This window comes from Nycticebus coucang, chromosome 21 (genome assembly GCF_027406575.1).
Source record: "Nycticebus coucang isolate mNycCou1 chromosome 21, mNycCou1.pri, whole genome shotgun sequence".
Classification (NCBI taxonomy): Eukaryota; Metazoa; Chordata; class Mammalia; order Primates; family Lorisidae; genus Nycticebus; species Nycticebus coucang.
In genome coordinates, this window is record NC_069800.1 from 14,516,634 (window position 1) to 14,529,943 (window position 13,310).

At 46.4% G+C, this 13,310-nt stretch overlaps 1 protein-coding gene across 1 annotated transcript in view; it reads right to left on the reverse strand.

The window, feature by feature from the left end:
• CFAP61 (cilia and flagella associated protein 61) overlaps positions 1–13,310 on the reverse strand; it is a 367,994-nt gene that overhangs the window by 112,344 nt on the left and 242,340 nt on the right. Inside the window, exon 21 of the mRNA XM_053574251.1 lies at positions 12,359–12,533. Within this exon, the coding sequence (XP_053430226.1) occupies positions 12,359–12,533 (175 nt within the window). The remainder of the gene's footprint in view (positions 1–12,358; positions 12,534–13,310) is intronic.

The following is a 13,310-nucleotide window of genomic DNA, read 5'->3' on the forward strand; positions in this document are numbered from 1 at the left end:
AGCTAGTGCTACAAGAAATATCCGGCTGCAGAATGGATTGCGTACCTGATATGTGTAAAATAGAACCACGTTCCCCTTAACAATGTTAGAGTTGGTTATTAGGTCTCTGGTATAACTTACAAAATCCTACATAATCCTAAATGTAACAAAAATTGGGTGCACCTACAACAAATCATAGATATAAAAGAATACTCCTGCCAAACTGGTGACATTTAAACTCGGGGAAACAAGAAATCATACCCTAAATACGCTATTTAAGGCAGGACAGGTGTTGAGTGGGTAGAAGAAGAGGTTTGTAATGATGCTGAAGGGAACTTCTGAGGATGTGGGAGAGTTCGAAGGGTTTACAGCACTGGTTTTCCTGAGATGCAAATTTGACTTCAGGTCATAAGTCTTTCTGAAATGTCAGCTGGAGGGTAGCATGTTGTGATGGTCAGGCCAATTTTGGTCTGAATCAAGGAGGGATGATGTGGAAGAAAGGACGGGGGAGCGGAGGAAAAGTGGGCAGAGGTAGATGGGCGAGAGCCTCAGAGGCACACATCTTCCTCAGCCGCTGGGTCAGAGTTAGGCAGAAGGAGTTTAAGAGTAGGTGACAGAAAGTGGCTGCTCAACATGCAGGTGGGTGGACAGCGGGTACGTGACGAAAGGGAGACGCCATGCCACGTTGGCTCTGCCTGCAGGAGGCACTGCGCTGACCGCTGTGTGCCAGCCACTGTGTGCAGGGGGTGGCAGGGGCTCCCCGTCACAGCTGTGTGGACAGAGGGCACTGCGCTGACCGCTGTGTGCCAGCCACTGTGTGCAAGGGTTGGCAGGGGCTCCCCGTCACAGCTGTGTGGACAGAGGGCACTGCGCTGACCACTGTGTGCCAGCCACTGTGTGCAGGGGGTGGCAGGGGCTCCCCGGGCACAGCTGTGTGGACAGAGGGCACTGCGCTGACCGCTGTGTGCCAGCCACTGTGTGCAGGGGGTGGCAGGGGCTCCCCGGGCACAGCTGTGTGGACAGAGTGAGGCCGCCCCAGCTCATGGGGGCCCCGTGACAACTGTTCTTTTAGAGCATACTTTTAATAAGCCAGAAAACTTCAGTTAATTCGAGAGGAATTTAATCCCCATTTTTCTACCACTTGGTGCTTTATAATTCATGGAAATATTTAGAAGCAGTTAACGCAAGGCAGGGGCTTCTTTCCACGTGATTGGGGTGCCACACACACTGTGTTGAAGCTCTGTGCACAAGTGGAAGAAGAGAGTGGGGAAACTGAGGGTTTTCCCTGGGTATCAATTTTATGCAAAAAGATTTGGTCACTGCCTTATCTCATAAGAAACGACCGATTTTTGTGCTAGATGTGACAGGTGACAGTGGTAGAGTGGGCTGCCTTACTTTGAAATAGCAAATGGTAACTGATGATTAAAACACTGCGTAGATTGTTCAGTAAAGGATAAGGTAACGTGACCGTAGACGTTTCACGTAAGGCCAGTCTTCGTCACACCTTTTAGGGAATAAATCATTCCTTACTAGGATTACAGACACGAACTGGGCAGCAGGGCTCGAGGAGAGCCCCAGTGAAAAGGCAGTGAAAGCTAAAATTGAAGCTGGAAAGTAGGAGCCCCACGTCATTCTTTCGATGCAACCAGGCAGCAGCCTTCGGAACGGAATGCGAAATAAGAAAGAAAAGGAAAACACAAAAACGAACGAGGAAACAGAATGTGCAAGGGTGCTCCCAGGAGGAATCAGGGGCCTCTGTGTGGACAGCCCCGCGGGCAGGAAGTGGTGACAGCAATGTGGAACCAGCCCTGTGCAGCTGCCGATCCCCTCCCCAGACGGCAGGAACTGGGACAGGCCCGTCAAACCTCTGGCCTAGAGGCGCAGGTACACACTGCTTGAAGGTGAAAACAGACATATCAGCAGCTTTGGTAGTGATCCCCTGAATAAGGTGACCCCACTTTAAAGCTCCAGGTACAATGAGACGCCCAGATTCAGAAGGTTCTTCAGTGTATGTTCCTGAGTGGGGGGGAAGACGCCAGCTTCAGCATCCTGGTTCCAAAGACGGTAAATAACAGTTTCAGGAGTTAGAAAACTCACTAATAATGAAAGGTAAACGACTTCATAGGAAAGAAAAGCTAAACTGATTTCCCTATCAAGTTCATGAAACAAAATACAGTGTTATTTTTTCTAGTCATTGATTTTTCCTAAAAGTAATGGGACAACTTTTCTAAAAACAGCATTTTCAGTAGATGCCAAAATGCATTTTATTCTCTTGAACAGAGTCCTCGTTTTTGTTTTTTTTTTGCAGTATTTGGCTGGGGCTGGGTTTGAACCCACCACCTCTGGCACATGAGGCCGGGACCCTACTCCTTTGAGCCACAGGAGCCTCCTGTCCTTGGGCTTTTAATGAACTGGGACGTGAGCTTTGCTGCCATTTCACACTCATGATTGGTGCTGTGCAGACGAGGGACTCTCCAAGGAGATAACCATGACTCCGAAGGCAGGGAGGACTTCTGATTTCGGGTCATGAAAGCAGATCTCAGGAGTATAAGAAAGGAGTTTAGGATTTATGCACACGGGACATGAATTTCTCCTCATAGTTATTATATTTTTAAGGCCTGAGAAAATAAGAATTATATGCATTTTATAGTCTATGTATTTTTTTTTTTTGTAGAGACAGAGTCTCACTTTACTGCCCACGGTAGAGTGCTGTGGCGTCACATGGCTCACAGCAACCTCCAGCTCTTGGGCTTATGTGATTCTCTTGCCTTAGCCTCCCGAGCAGCTGGGCCTACAGGCGCCCGCCACAACACCCGGCTATTTTTTTGTTGCAGTTCGGCCGGGGCTGGGTTTGAACCCACCACTCTCGGTATATGGGGCCGGCGCCCTACTCACTGAGCCACAGGTGTCGCCCTAGTCTATGTATTTTTAATTGTTTCTATGCATGTTTGCCTATTCCATTGTGTTTTAATGAAGAATTATATTTCCTTTTTCCGTTTCAGGGAGACATGCAGTGGTTATGCGCGACCTCATTCATCCTCAGAAAAGGCCTGTGGGACAGGTTTTGTTATTTTCTCCAGAAAACTGATACAGAGGGGTTAAATAATGAGCTCAAGTTCACACAGCACATAGGTGGGCCAGCAGGGCCGGGATCCTGGGAGTGTTGTTTCAGAACCGGAGCTCGCACCCCTGTACCAGGCTTGCAGATGGACGTGGAACACGTTACTGAAAATATACCCAAGTTGGCATTTTATCTGGATAAACATCTCAGGCAAATAACTAGATAATGAAACCATTTTAAATAGACATCGTAGAATATTAATAAATTATGAAATAAAGATTCACTTAAAAAAGCATATTATGCCCACGAACAGACCAGATAATGCTATTATTTTTCTATAAGTCAAAAGCATAAGATTTCTATGCCCCAAACCTGACCTGTCCCATTTTGTTCTGCCAAAGAAAAAGGGAAGAATATATTAGATATAACCTAACAAAGGCTTTGTTCAGTGATGTATGCACTGGAATTTTAATGTTATACTTTTCCTATAAACATGCTTTTAATGAGGCGGTAAACTGTATTGAGTTAAAGATGAAAATAATTGATCCATTTCAAGCCATTAAGGCAGTTTTTTTTTTTTTTTACTTTACTTTCATCCTACTTTTCATTTTCATGGAAAGTACTGAGGTAATAGCAGATGAATTTCAATTAGTTCCAATTAGTGCGATAAACTGTTATAATGTATCAGGTTGCTGGGTTCTCCCAGAGGCCCCCCAACCCCCAACACTCCACGTTTTGTTGCAGTTGAAAGCAGCCTTTGAGCGGGTGATGTCAGGCTGCTCCCTGGCCCTGGGAGCAGTTCTAATAGTTTAGGGTAATTTCCGTCTGTAAGCCCATCCAACTCCACAGCTGAGAAAATGAGGTCCTTCCGGCTAGACTAATTCCATCACAGAACCTCCCTGTCCTCCTTTGCAAGCAGAGAACGGTGATGTGAAACAGGGCCTGAAATTGGGGTGGTGTCTGTGTGTATTTCCAGTGCGCAGAGCCAACCTCCTCCTGGGAACACCCATCATTCCTGCTGCCTGGCATCCACCATCCTTCTAGAATAATCCCTCCACCATTCTCAGGGAACAAGCCCCTCTCCTCATGTCCCTGGGCTTTGCTCAAGTCAGGCCTGGCTCTCCCAGGACTCAGGGCATGGTTCCAGACAGACGTGCCTCCCAGGCACAGCCAGTGAGACACCGTGACATCTTTTCTCAGACTCCTGGGAGGAGGGGGCTGTCCTCAGCTGCCTTGCCCCAACCTGCACCCTGAACTATTTGGGAAAGAGGAAATTAGCCCTAAGGAAGTAAAAGTAAACTACTATGAAAAGATGCCCACATTTCTTCTGTCACTAGAGTGACATGAGATGTCCAACAACGGTAAAAGACAGCACTGTCCATCGTCAGCTGAGCAGGAATGCTGTCCTGACCCTTGTTTCCCATGATGCACCAAACTTCTAGTTTCTGGCTTCAAATCCCAGAACTGACTCGGTGATAAGTTAGAAGCAGCTGTGCCAACAGACCACCAACTAGAGCAGGGTGACTTCTTCCAGCCGTCACCTGCTGCCTGGCCTCAACCGGCTACTGCCATCCTTGGGAACCCTTTCTTACTAGGTCACTCTCTCCCTGCTGTGTGGGTACCACAGATGGAAGGCTCACCTTCCTAAAGTGCTGTTCATGCATTGCATGCCCCCCTGGCCACCCCCTTCAGTGGGGCCTCATACCCTAGAAAGTGACCAGTTAAACTTGCACATGGCAGGGCACTGGGGTCTGCCTCAGGGTCTGCCCCACCTGCTCCTGTGCCCTCATCTGCTGTGTTGCCCTTCCCAGACTCTGCTCCAAGAGGATATGGGCCCAGTGTCTTCTGGACACAACCCCACTCCTCTCCCCCACTATTTGCTTATCCTCCCCTCCTTTAAGGCTCAGCTCAAATTCTCCCTTCTCAGGGACACCATCTCCAAATTTCACAGCCCCAAGGCTCTCTTGTAGACCACAGAGCCTCTGCAACCGATTGGCACCTGGTGTACAGGAATCCCCCTATTGCACAGAGACTGAGCTCCTCGACTTCACTGTCACGGGGGGCAGGGACTGAGATATAGGAATCTCCCCTGTTGCACAGTGACTGAGCTCCTCGACTTCATCATCACGGGAGACAGGGGCTGAGATACAGGAATCCCCCCTGTTGCACAGTGACTGAGCTCCTCGACTTCATCATCACGGGGGGCAGAGGATGAGATACAGGAATCCCCCCTGTTGCACAGAGATTGAGCTCCTTGACTTCACCATCACGGGGGACAGGGGCTGAGATACAGGAATCCTCCCTGTTGCACAGAGACTGAGCTCCTTGACTTCACCATCACGGGGGGCAGGGACTAAGATACAGAAATCCCCCCTGTTGCACAGAGACTGAGCTCCTCGACTTCACCGTCACGGGGGGCAGGGGCTGAGACTGGTCCTCTGAGGAAGCCCGCCCCCCCCCGGGTGTGGCAGTGATTTCATACACAGTAGTAACAGCACCACTGTTGTTCACAGAGTACAGAACTCTGTGTGAGAGACTGTCCTGAGTATGGCAAGTGCTACCTCATTTGTCTCATTTAAAGCTCATAGCAACCTTTGTAAGGAAGCTATTACTCAGAAACTGAGATGCAGAGGGATTCAGTAACTAGACCCAGAAAATGGTGAGCCCAAGGTTTGAAACCAGGCCATCGCTCCAGGCTCTGAGCTAGACTGCCTCGATCCCTGACTGCTATTTGTGACAAAGACCTTAGCTTTAGCCGGCATGTTACTACTTTCATTAAGGGCAAAGGCATTTTCAAAGATGCCATCAATTTCGCTCAAGGGTTCGCCTGTCTTCTTCTCAACTGGCCATCGATTGGGCTGAATGGAAAAGTTCTGATGAGACTCACCATGTGTGGGGAGGGGACGGAGTTACATTCATTATTAAACTACTTACTGAGCGTCCACTGCCCTCCAGGCAGTGTCCTGCATACGAGTGACACTGGGATAAAGAGGAGCTGATCTTGGAGCTTCAGCAGGTGGGACATGCTCTGTGTCTCAGAAACAATGATGCAAAAATGATTTTCTTTTCAAAATGCCACTCTGGAAAGACCACTAGGGTTTCCTTAATATCAGAAGGGATTGGAAAGCCCAGCAATAAAAGTGAAGTATGATGACCCAACTCTCAGTTAAGAAACAGAGGTCATCGAGGTATCTCAAATGTGTTTTTATGCCTGGATCTGCCCTCCCTTCTTAACACCCTGCAGCCTGCCTGGCAAGCCCTGGTGTATTTAGGACGCTTTGCTTGGAGACCTTGGCGGGCATAACACTTTCTATTGTTGATTCTTGGCTCTCAGGTATAGTAAGACTTTCTACAGGCAATCGGGTGACTATCCTAGACCCTGTCTGCTCTGGAATTTGGACTGTCACCAAGTGATGCTGCAAGAATAAGACCTGAATGGTCATAAAGTCATGTCTGCATAGGACTCAAATGACGGGATAGCTACAGAGAGAGAGTTTCCTTAAGGCAGGAGGTTGGTATTTTAAATTTTTTTTTTTTAACTTGAGAAGTCATTTGAAAAGACCCTCTGCACAGAGTTAACTTAACTTGGCTGGGTCATATTTCTCATATAGGTCCCAGACCTGGTCCAAGCATCTGAGTGTTAAGAGCACCTACCTGCGAGGTGCCCTTGGCGGGGGGTGGGGGGGTGTGGAGGGGGAATCACTGACAAGACTTGTTCTTTTAGTCACTTGTTCTTTAAGACAAGAAACCTATGTTCCTGTTTTTTATCCTGGCTGTTGAGTGGACAGAAGCAGGCACTCAGAATGGCTTTATGCAGTGGCTGATGGGAGACATTTCCTAAATCTTGAAAAATCATTCCCCTTTTGTGGGCACCTGAGCATCACCATCTGAGACAACTGGTCAAGTCGGCAGAATGACGCTGACGCTCTTCCCATCTAAGAAGGAAGAGAGCCATGGCTGGAGCCACCTGAAGGAGCCCACGGAGCAGTGACTTTCAACCGGTGGGCCAGGAAAATTTGTAAAGACCGTTAATTAAATCATTTTTTTTCTTTTTTACCAAAGCCATGAGTTCATAATCACTTTATTCTTACAATTTCAATTAGAATACATTCATAACTTCAATCAAGTTCTGACATAGCTCTCCCTCTCCCAAACTGAGTTGAAAGATTATTGCCATGCTGTTCCCCCTACAACCAGCCCCATGTACCCACCTGCAACTCCATCCCTGCCCCTAGCTGGGCTGCACTACATGAAGTGGCAGAATGAAGCATGGGCATCTTCACAGCCACGTGAAGGAGACTGTGAGACCCGCCTTGAAATGCACATAGTTGGGCTGGGTCTCTGTACTTTAAATAAACCTCAAACAACCTGTTTGTTGATTGTCACTCTCATCACTGTCCAATTCAGTAGTTAGAGGGCCTTCCCGAGGTGACAGCAGGAGGCGACAGTTCAAGTTTAGACTGAACAAAGGTAGGCAGTTCACCTCTCCAACACATGGAGAGCCACACTCAGGAAGTGACCCACAGACTAGCATGCTGCCATCACCTGGGAGCTGCTACAAACGCAGTGAGAGAACATAAAACCTCTGGACAAGACCCCAGGTGATCCCAGGCACATGCAAGCTTTTGGGCAGTGGTCTTCCAGCTGCTCCCCTGACCAGCACCACCTGTATCACCTGAGGCCTCGAGAGGAATGCAAGTTCCCAGGCACCACCAGTTCTGCTGCATCATAAATGGTCCCAGCAATCAGACAAGTTTAATACAAGTACCAAAGTTTGAGAACCCACAGCCTTAGAGCTGTTTCCAAAACTGCAAAGAATAATCTAGAATGCCATTACTTAGCAGATGCCTGGCTCCCCGTCTTCCCCACACACTCCCCCAAACCCCAGGAAGTGGCTCAGCAGGTGGAAGGGGAGCTCCAGGAAGCCCTCCAGGCCCTGGAGGGCAGGCTCCCTCCTGCTCCCAGCTGTTTCTGCCCGGGTCTCTTATTCTCAATCCCTACATTCAGGTGGGTCAAGATGCTCCTCTGAGGAAAACTTAAAATACGCCACATCTAAGTGGGAACCAGACAAAATGTCAGGGATGCTATAAACTAATTACACTAGGTAGACAGTAGGGCTGCCAGGTTCAGCAAACAGAAATACAGGATGCCCAAATACTTGAACTTTGGATAAGTAAGTTTTTAATATAAATGCATCCCATGCAATATATGGGGTATAATTCTCCTAAAAAATAGAATTGTTTATCTGAAGTTCAAGTTTAACTGGGTATCCTGTATTTTATCTAGCAACCTCAGAGGAGATACTCAGAAGGCAAATAGTCTTTCAAAGAGCCTCAGAATGGGATGAGAGCTAAGATCTCTGTACAAGTCAGTGGTAACAGAAAAAAATTGCAGTTTCACAGCTGAAAGAGATCACCTACACTCTGAGCGGAGAGAGAAGCTTCCAGTATGTCCACCTCGGACCCAGGCTCTTCCCACCAGGTTGTCTTTTAAATCTGCACAAATTTTTTTTTCTCAACCAAGTTTTGATGCTTAAGTTATTATAGCTGTTTGTGCTCCATATGGCAGGTTACACGGGCTTCAGCCCTGTGACAAACTTGTCCTGAGCTGAGCCTTCCTGGTCCACACCAAGCCAATTGTCTCAGAGGTGTCAGCGCACAGGAAGAGCATCAGCGCGTTTGTAATGATGCTGAGCCAGTGATTGTCACCAAGGGCTGTAGCAGAAGCGACTGTAAGCTAGGTGTCTACAGCATTAATGTTCTAGAACACTGAGTTTCAATCTGGGGCGTGGAATCTCAGTGAGCCTCTCAGTGCACCACACCCCCTGCCGTGCTGGGCCCAGACGTAAAACTCCACGGCAGAATCCAGCTAAGGACCATTCGGCTTTCAAACCAATCACCTGGAAGCATCCTTTACCTTTCTTGAGAATTTAGTGAATAAGCTGGTAACTTAAAATAAGAAAAAAAGCCGGGAGGGGGGTAAATTCTGAATGCAGCTAAGAGAATCCACCCAAAGTAGAGTGGCCGGCAGGGCAAGAGGAGGCAGCCTGCTCACTCACAGCAGTCCTGTGGAGTCCGCCAGACACGCCACTCCTGGGACTGTCGCACTGGCTTCATGTGGCTGCACATGGCCACTCATCCCTTACTCACTCCATTCTTTTTTTTTTTTTTTTTGTAGAGACAGAGTCTCACTTTATTGCCCTTGGTAGAGTGCTGTGGCGTCACAGCTCACAGCAACCTCCAGCTCTTGGGCTTAGGAGATTCTCTTGCCTCAGCCTCCTGAGTAGCTGGGATGACAGGTGCCCACCACAACACCCGGCTATTTTTTTGTTGCAGTTTTGCCACCTTGGTATATGGGGCCAGTGTCCTACTCACTGAGCCACAGGCACCGCCCCTCACTCCATTCTTGACCTCTGCCCTTCTCAGGGCCATGTAAGTTTCCAAGTGAATTGCACCTGGCAAACACACAGGGTAACTGAATTCTTTTTTTTTTTATTTTTTTGCAGTTTTTAACCCACCACCTCCAGCATATGGGGCCGGCGCCCTACTCTTTTGAGCCACAGGTGCCGCCAGTAACTGAATTCTTTATCACAAAAATTTCCTTGGCTGAGCACCGTGGCTCTTGCCTGTAACCCCAGCATCTTAGGAGGCTGAGGCAGGAGGATCTCTAGAGACTATCCTGGGCAACATAACAAGACCTTGTCTCTACAGGAAAAAAAAAAACAAAAAAACCCTAGCTGGGCATGGTGGCACACAACTGTAGTTCCAGTTACTTGGGAGGCTGATGTGGGAGGATTGCTTGAGCCCAAGGGTACTAAGTTGCAGTGAGGTGTAACAGTGCCACTGCACTCTAGCCTGAGCCTCAGAGCAAGACCCTATCTCTGAAAGAATTTTTAAAAATATTTTAAAAAGTAAGAAAAATGTCTCCCCTCAAAATGTGCATCTTTACTGAGGCAAATCACAACAGGGCCAGAAACAATCCTGCTGTTTCCTTCTTAAAGCTGAACTCCTTTCAAATGAGAAAATACCTAATACCCAGAATTTTATTCCATAGACGTATTACCTAGAACATTCATTTACTCCACTCAAACCAACTACAGAAAACAAAATCAGGAGAAAATTCTCTTCACTTTCTATTGTGATGAATAGTCAAAGGTTGCTTCGAATTAAGTACATTTAATTATAATTCTAGCTGATTCACACTAAATAAGACTAATTAAATCATTTTTGAAAGAAGTTCAAGACACAGTAAGCATACTCCTTTTTTTAACTCTTCTTTTTGATCAACATAATTTACGTATGATGTGGAAGTTTAACTATAGCTTCAAGTGTGTCATGAGATAAAAAGAGGCTGAAAAACACTGCCATAGAGCTTCTTTCTTTGGGATTTCTAAATTCTCTGCCATCAACGTTCAACCTTGAGAGTGTGCCACCTACAAAGCCTTTTTTATTGGTCAAATTATCTGTCCTAACATCCAAAGCAGTCAAAGGTTCAAAGTTGAAGCACCTCACGCTAATGGGATGGGGTGCAGTCCTAAGACATACTGTGGGTTTTGTACTGAACCATGAGCTTTTATGTTTTTAGATAATTTAAGTTACATTTTGAGGCCTGGACTTGATGAAATGGTAGCTATTTGCCACATATGCTTTCATAAAAGCAGGGTTCTATAAATTACAGGTCATCACCTATCTTTGCAAATAAGTTTCACTGGCACACAGCCATGCTCCTTGGTTTACGTGTGGTCTGTGGCTGCTTTCTGGCTAACACGGCAGAGGTGAACTGGTGCGGCAGAGACTGCCAGACCCGCAAAGTCTGAAACATTTACTATCTGGGACTTCACAGCAAAAGCTTTCTGAACCCTGGATTAGAAAATTCCCTAAGTCTCCATAGGTCTTGGGGCAGTGATGAAAGAAAGACAAAAATGTTGAGGTAGGGTTAAACACACATAGCTACAAAACTGGAATAATATCAACTTCGGATGCAGATGCAAATATATTTGACTACAAGTTTTAAATATGCATTGCTGGTCTATCTCTGTGTATTCCATGTCAGCCCAAAGGTTCCAGACCCAGCTGGTTTTATGGGTGATTCTTGCTAACCTTTTAGTTACTTTGTATTTTAGATCACCCCAAATATGGAAAGCTTCCCAAAGTGCTGAGTCTAGAATACCCTTGATTCCAAAAACCTAACAAAGAAAGCACAAAAGAGAAAACTACAGGCCAATCTCATCTATGAATTTAGAGGCAAACAGCCTATGAAAATCAGCAAATTGAATCCAGTAATGCACTGAATGCTATTTGACATCTATTAAAAAAGTATAAATGTATTAAGCTCATAACTTATTAACTTAGTAAAATGTAGTAACCTTGCAAAGTGTTAATTGATACCTAAAGTGTCCATCCCAGATCAGAAGAAACTATGTTAATTTTAATGTACCATTTATATTAAAGATATAATTAAATTCTATTTAAATACATAGATTACATACATTTACGTATTGAATTTTACACTTGACACCCACTTCTGTGCACTTACTGAACTGAAGGTCCGGAATCACAGCTCTAACCACAGGTGGGTGTGTAACTCCATCGGGTCACTGACCCTCCCTGGGCGTTAGGTAGACTGGAAGGGCTGCACCAGGCAGTCTTGAAACCTTGACTTCGAAGTGTCAATTCAAGACAGACAGGTAGCCTGGCCCCATTCTGGTTGTTTAAGGAGCTGAATAATTTCAACGCAATCTGAGCATAGAGAGGAAGATCCTTAGGAGGCACTTCTGAGTGGCACAGGCATTTGCACAAATGTTTTACTTTCTCATTTCAATTCAAAAAACAGCATGCAACTTGAATCTGGGTATTTGTGGGAAGGCCTACGCAGGCAACACCAAGAAAGAGAACAATGGGTTGTGAAAAGAAGAAAGGCCCTGCCCACACAGGCTGTTCTTTTTCTTCCTAGGTCTTTTCAGCTTCACAAAAGGAGACATATTTTCCATATAATTGCTAAACATGTTTGCTTATTAAATTATTCTTTAATTAGTTAATGATTTTAGCCATGCTTTGCTCTTCAGATATTCATTTTGTGTCATAAAATAATTATAGATAATTAAACTATCTCAAGCCTTTTTCTTTCCCCCAGCAAACATGCTGGGTATCCAAAAATGACAACAAGTTGTGAATTAATCTGGAAAACAAAGCATGACAGATGAATGATTTGGTTGGAATTAATTAGGCACTAATTATATCCTGGAACTAGATGAAGAATGAGACTCATTATAAAGATAAAACACTATCCTGAAGACATGCACAGTCCCCACGTCCTTACCTTCGGAGGTGATGGAGTTGCTCCGCATCCACGCCAGCGCCTTGAGGCAGTCCTCCTCGTCACTCAGAGTGAAGTGATTGCAGGGGACCTGCCCCGTGTAGCGGCGCCTGCCGCTGTGGGGGACCTCTCGGTTGGTCAGGTGCTGACTGATGTCGGCCCCTGTGGGGCATGGGACCTGAGGAGTGTTAAAGAAGTGATACTTCAGTGGTAACAGGAGATGTAGACATGGCAATATCCAGCACGGGTATGCCTTGTTCCTGTTTCCAGATATAATCAGTCAGGTTTTCACCCGGAGGAAATAAGCCCAGGAGGAATGACCACTTTAGAGACAAGTTCTAGAAAGTGGCTCCAGTGATCTAATGCAGCACAACAAGTCATTTCAAATCTCAGAGGTGGAAAACAGCCATTTATGAGGTTTCCAGATTCCTTAGGTCAGTAATTCAGACAGGCAAGGTGGGGGACAGCTTGTCTCTGTTCCACAATGTCTGGGAAGACTCAAAGGCCAGGAGGGCGACTTGGTAGCAGGGGGACAAGAACATGTGGAGATAATTAAACGATCTCCATCCTTTTCCTTTTCTCTTCTCTGCCCTACCCCTTCCCTTCCCGTTCTCCTTCCCCCCTTTCCTTCCCTTCTCCTCCCTCCCTTCCTCCCTCCTTTCCTTCCTTCCTTCCTTCTTTTTGAGATAGAGTTTCACTCTGTCATCCTGGGTAAAGTGCCACGGTATCAGCCTTGCTCACAGCAACCACAAACTCCTAGGTCCAAGTGGTCCTCCTGCCTCAGCCTCCCGAGTAGCTGGGACTGCAGGCATCCACCACAAGCTCAGCTAATTTTCTATTTTTAGTAGAGACAGGATCTCACTCTGCTCAGACCGGTCAAATTCCTAAGCTTAAGGGACTCTTTTGCCTCAGCCTCACAGAGTGCCAGGATTGCAAGTGTGAACCACCATGCCCA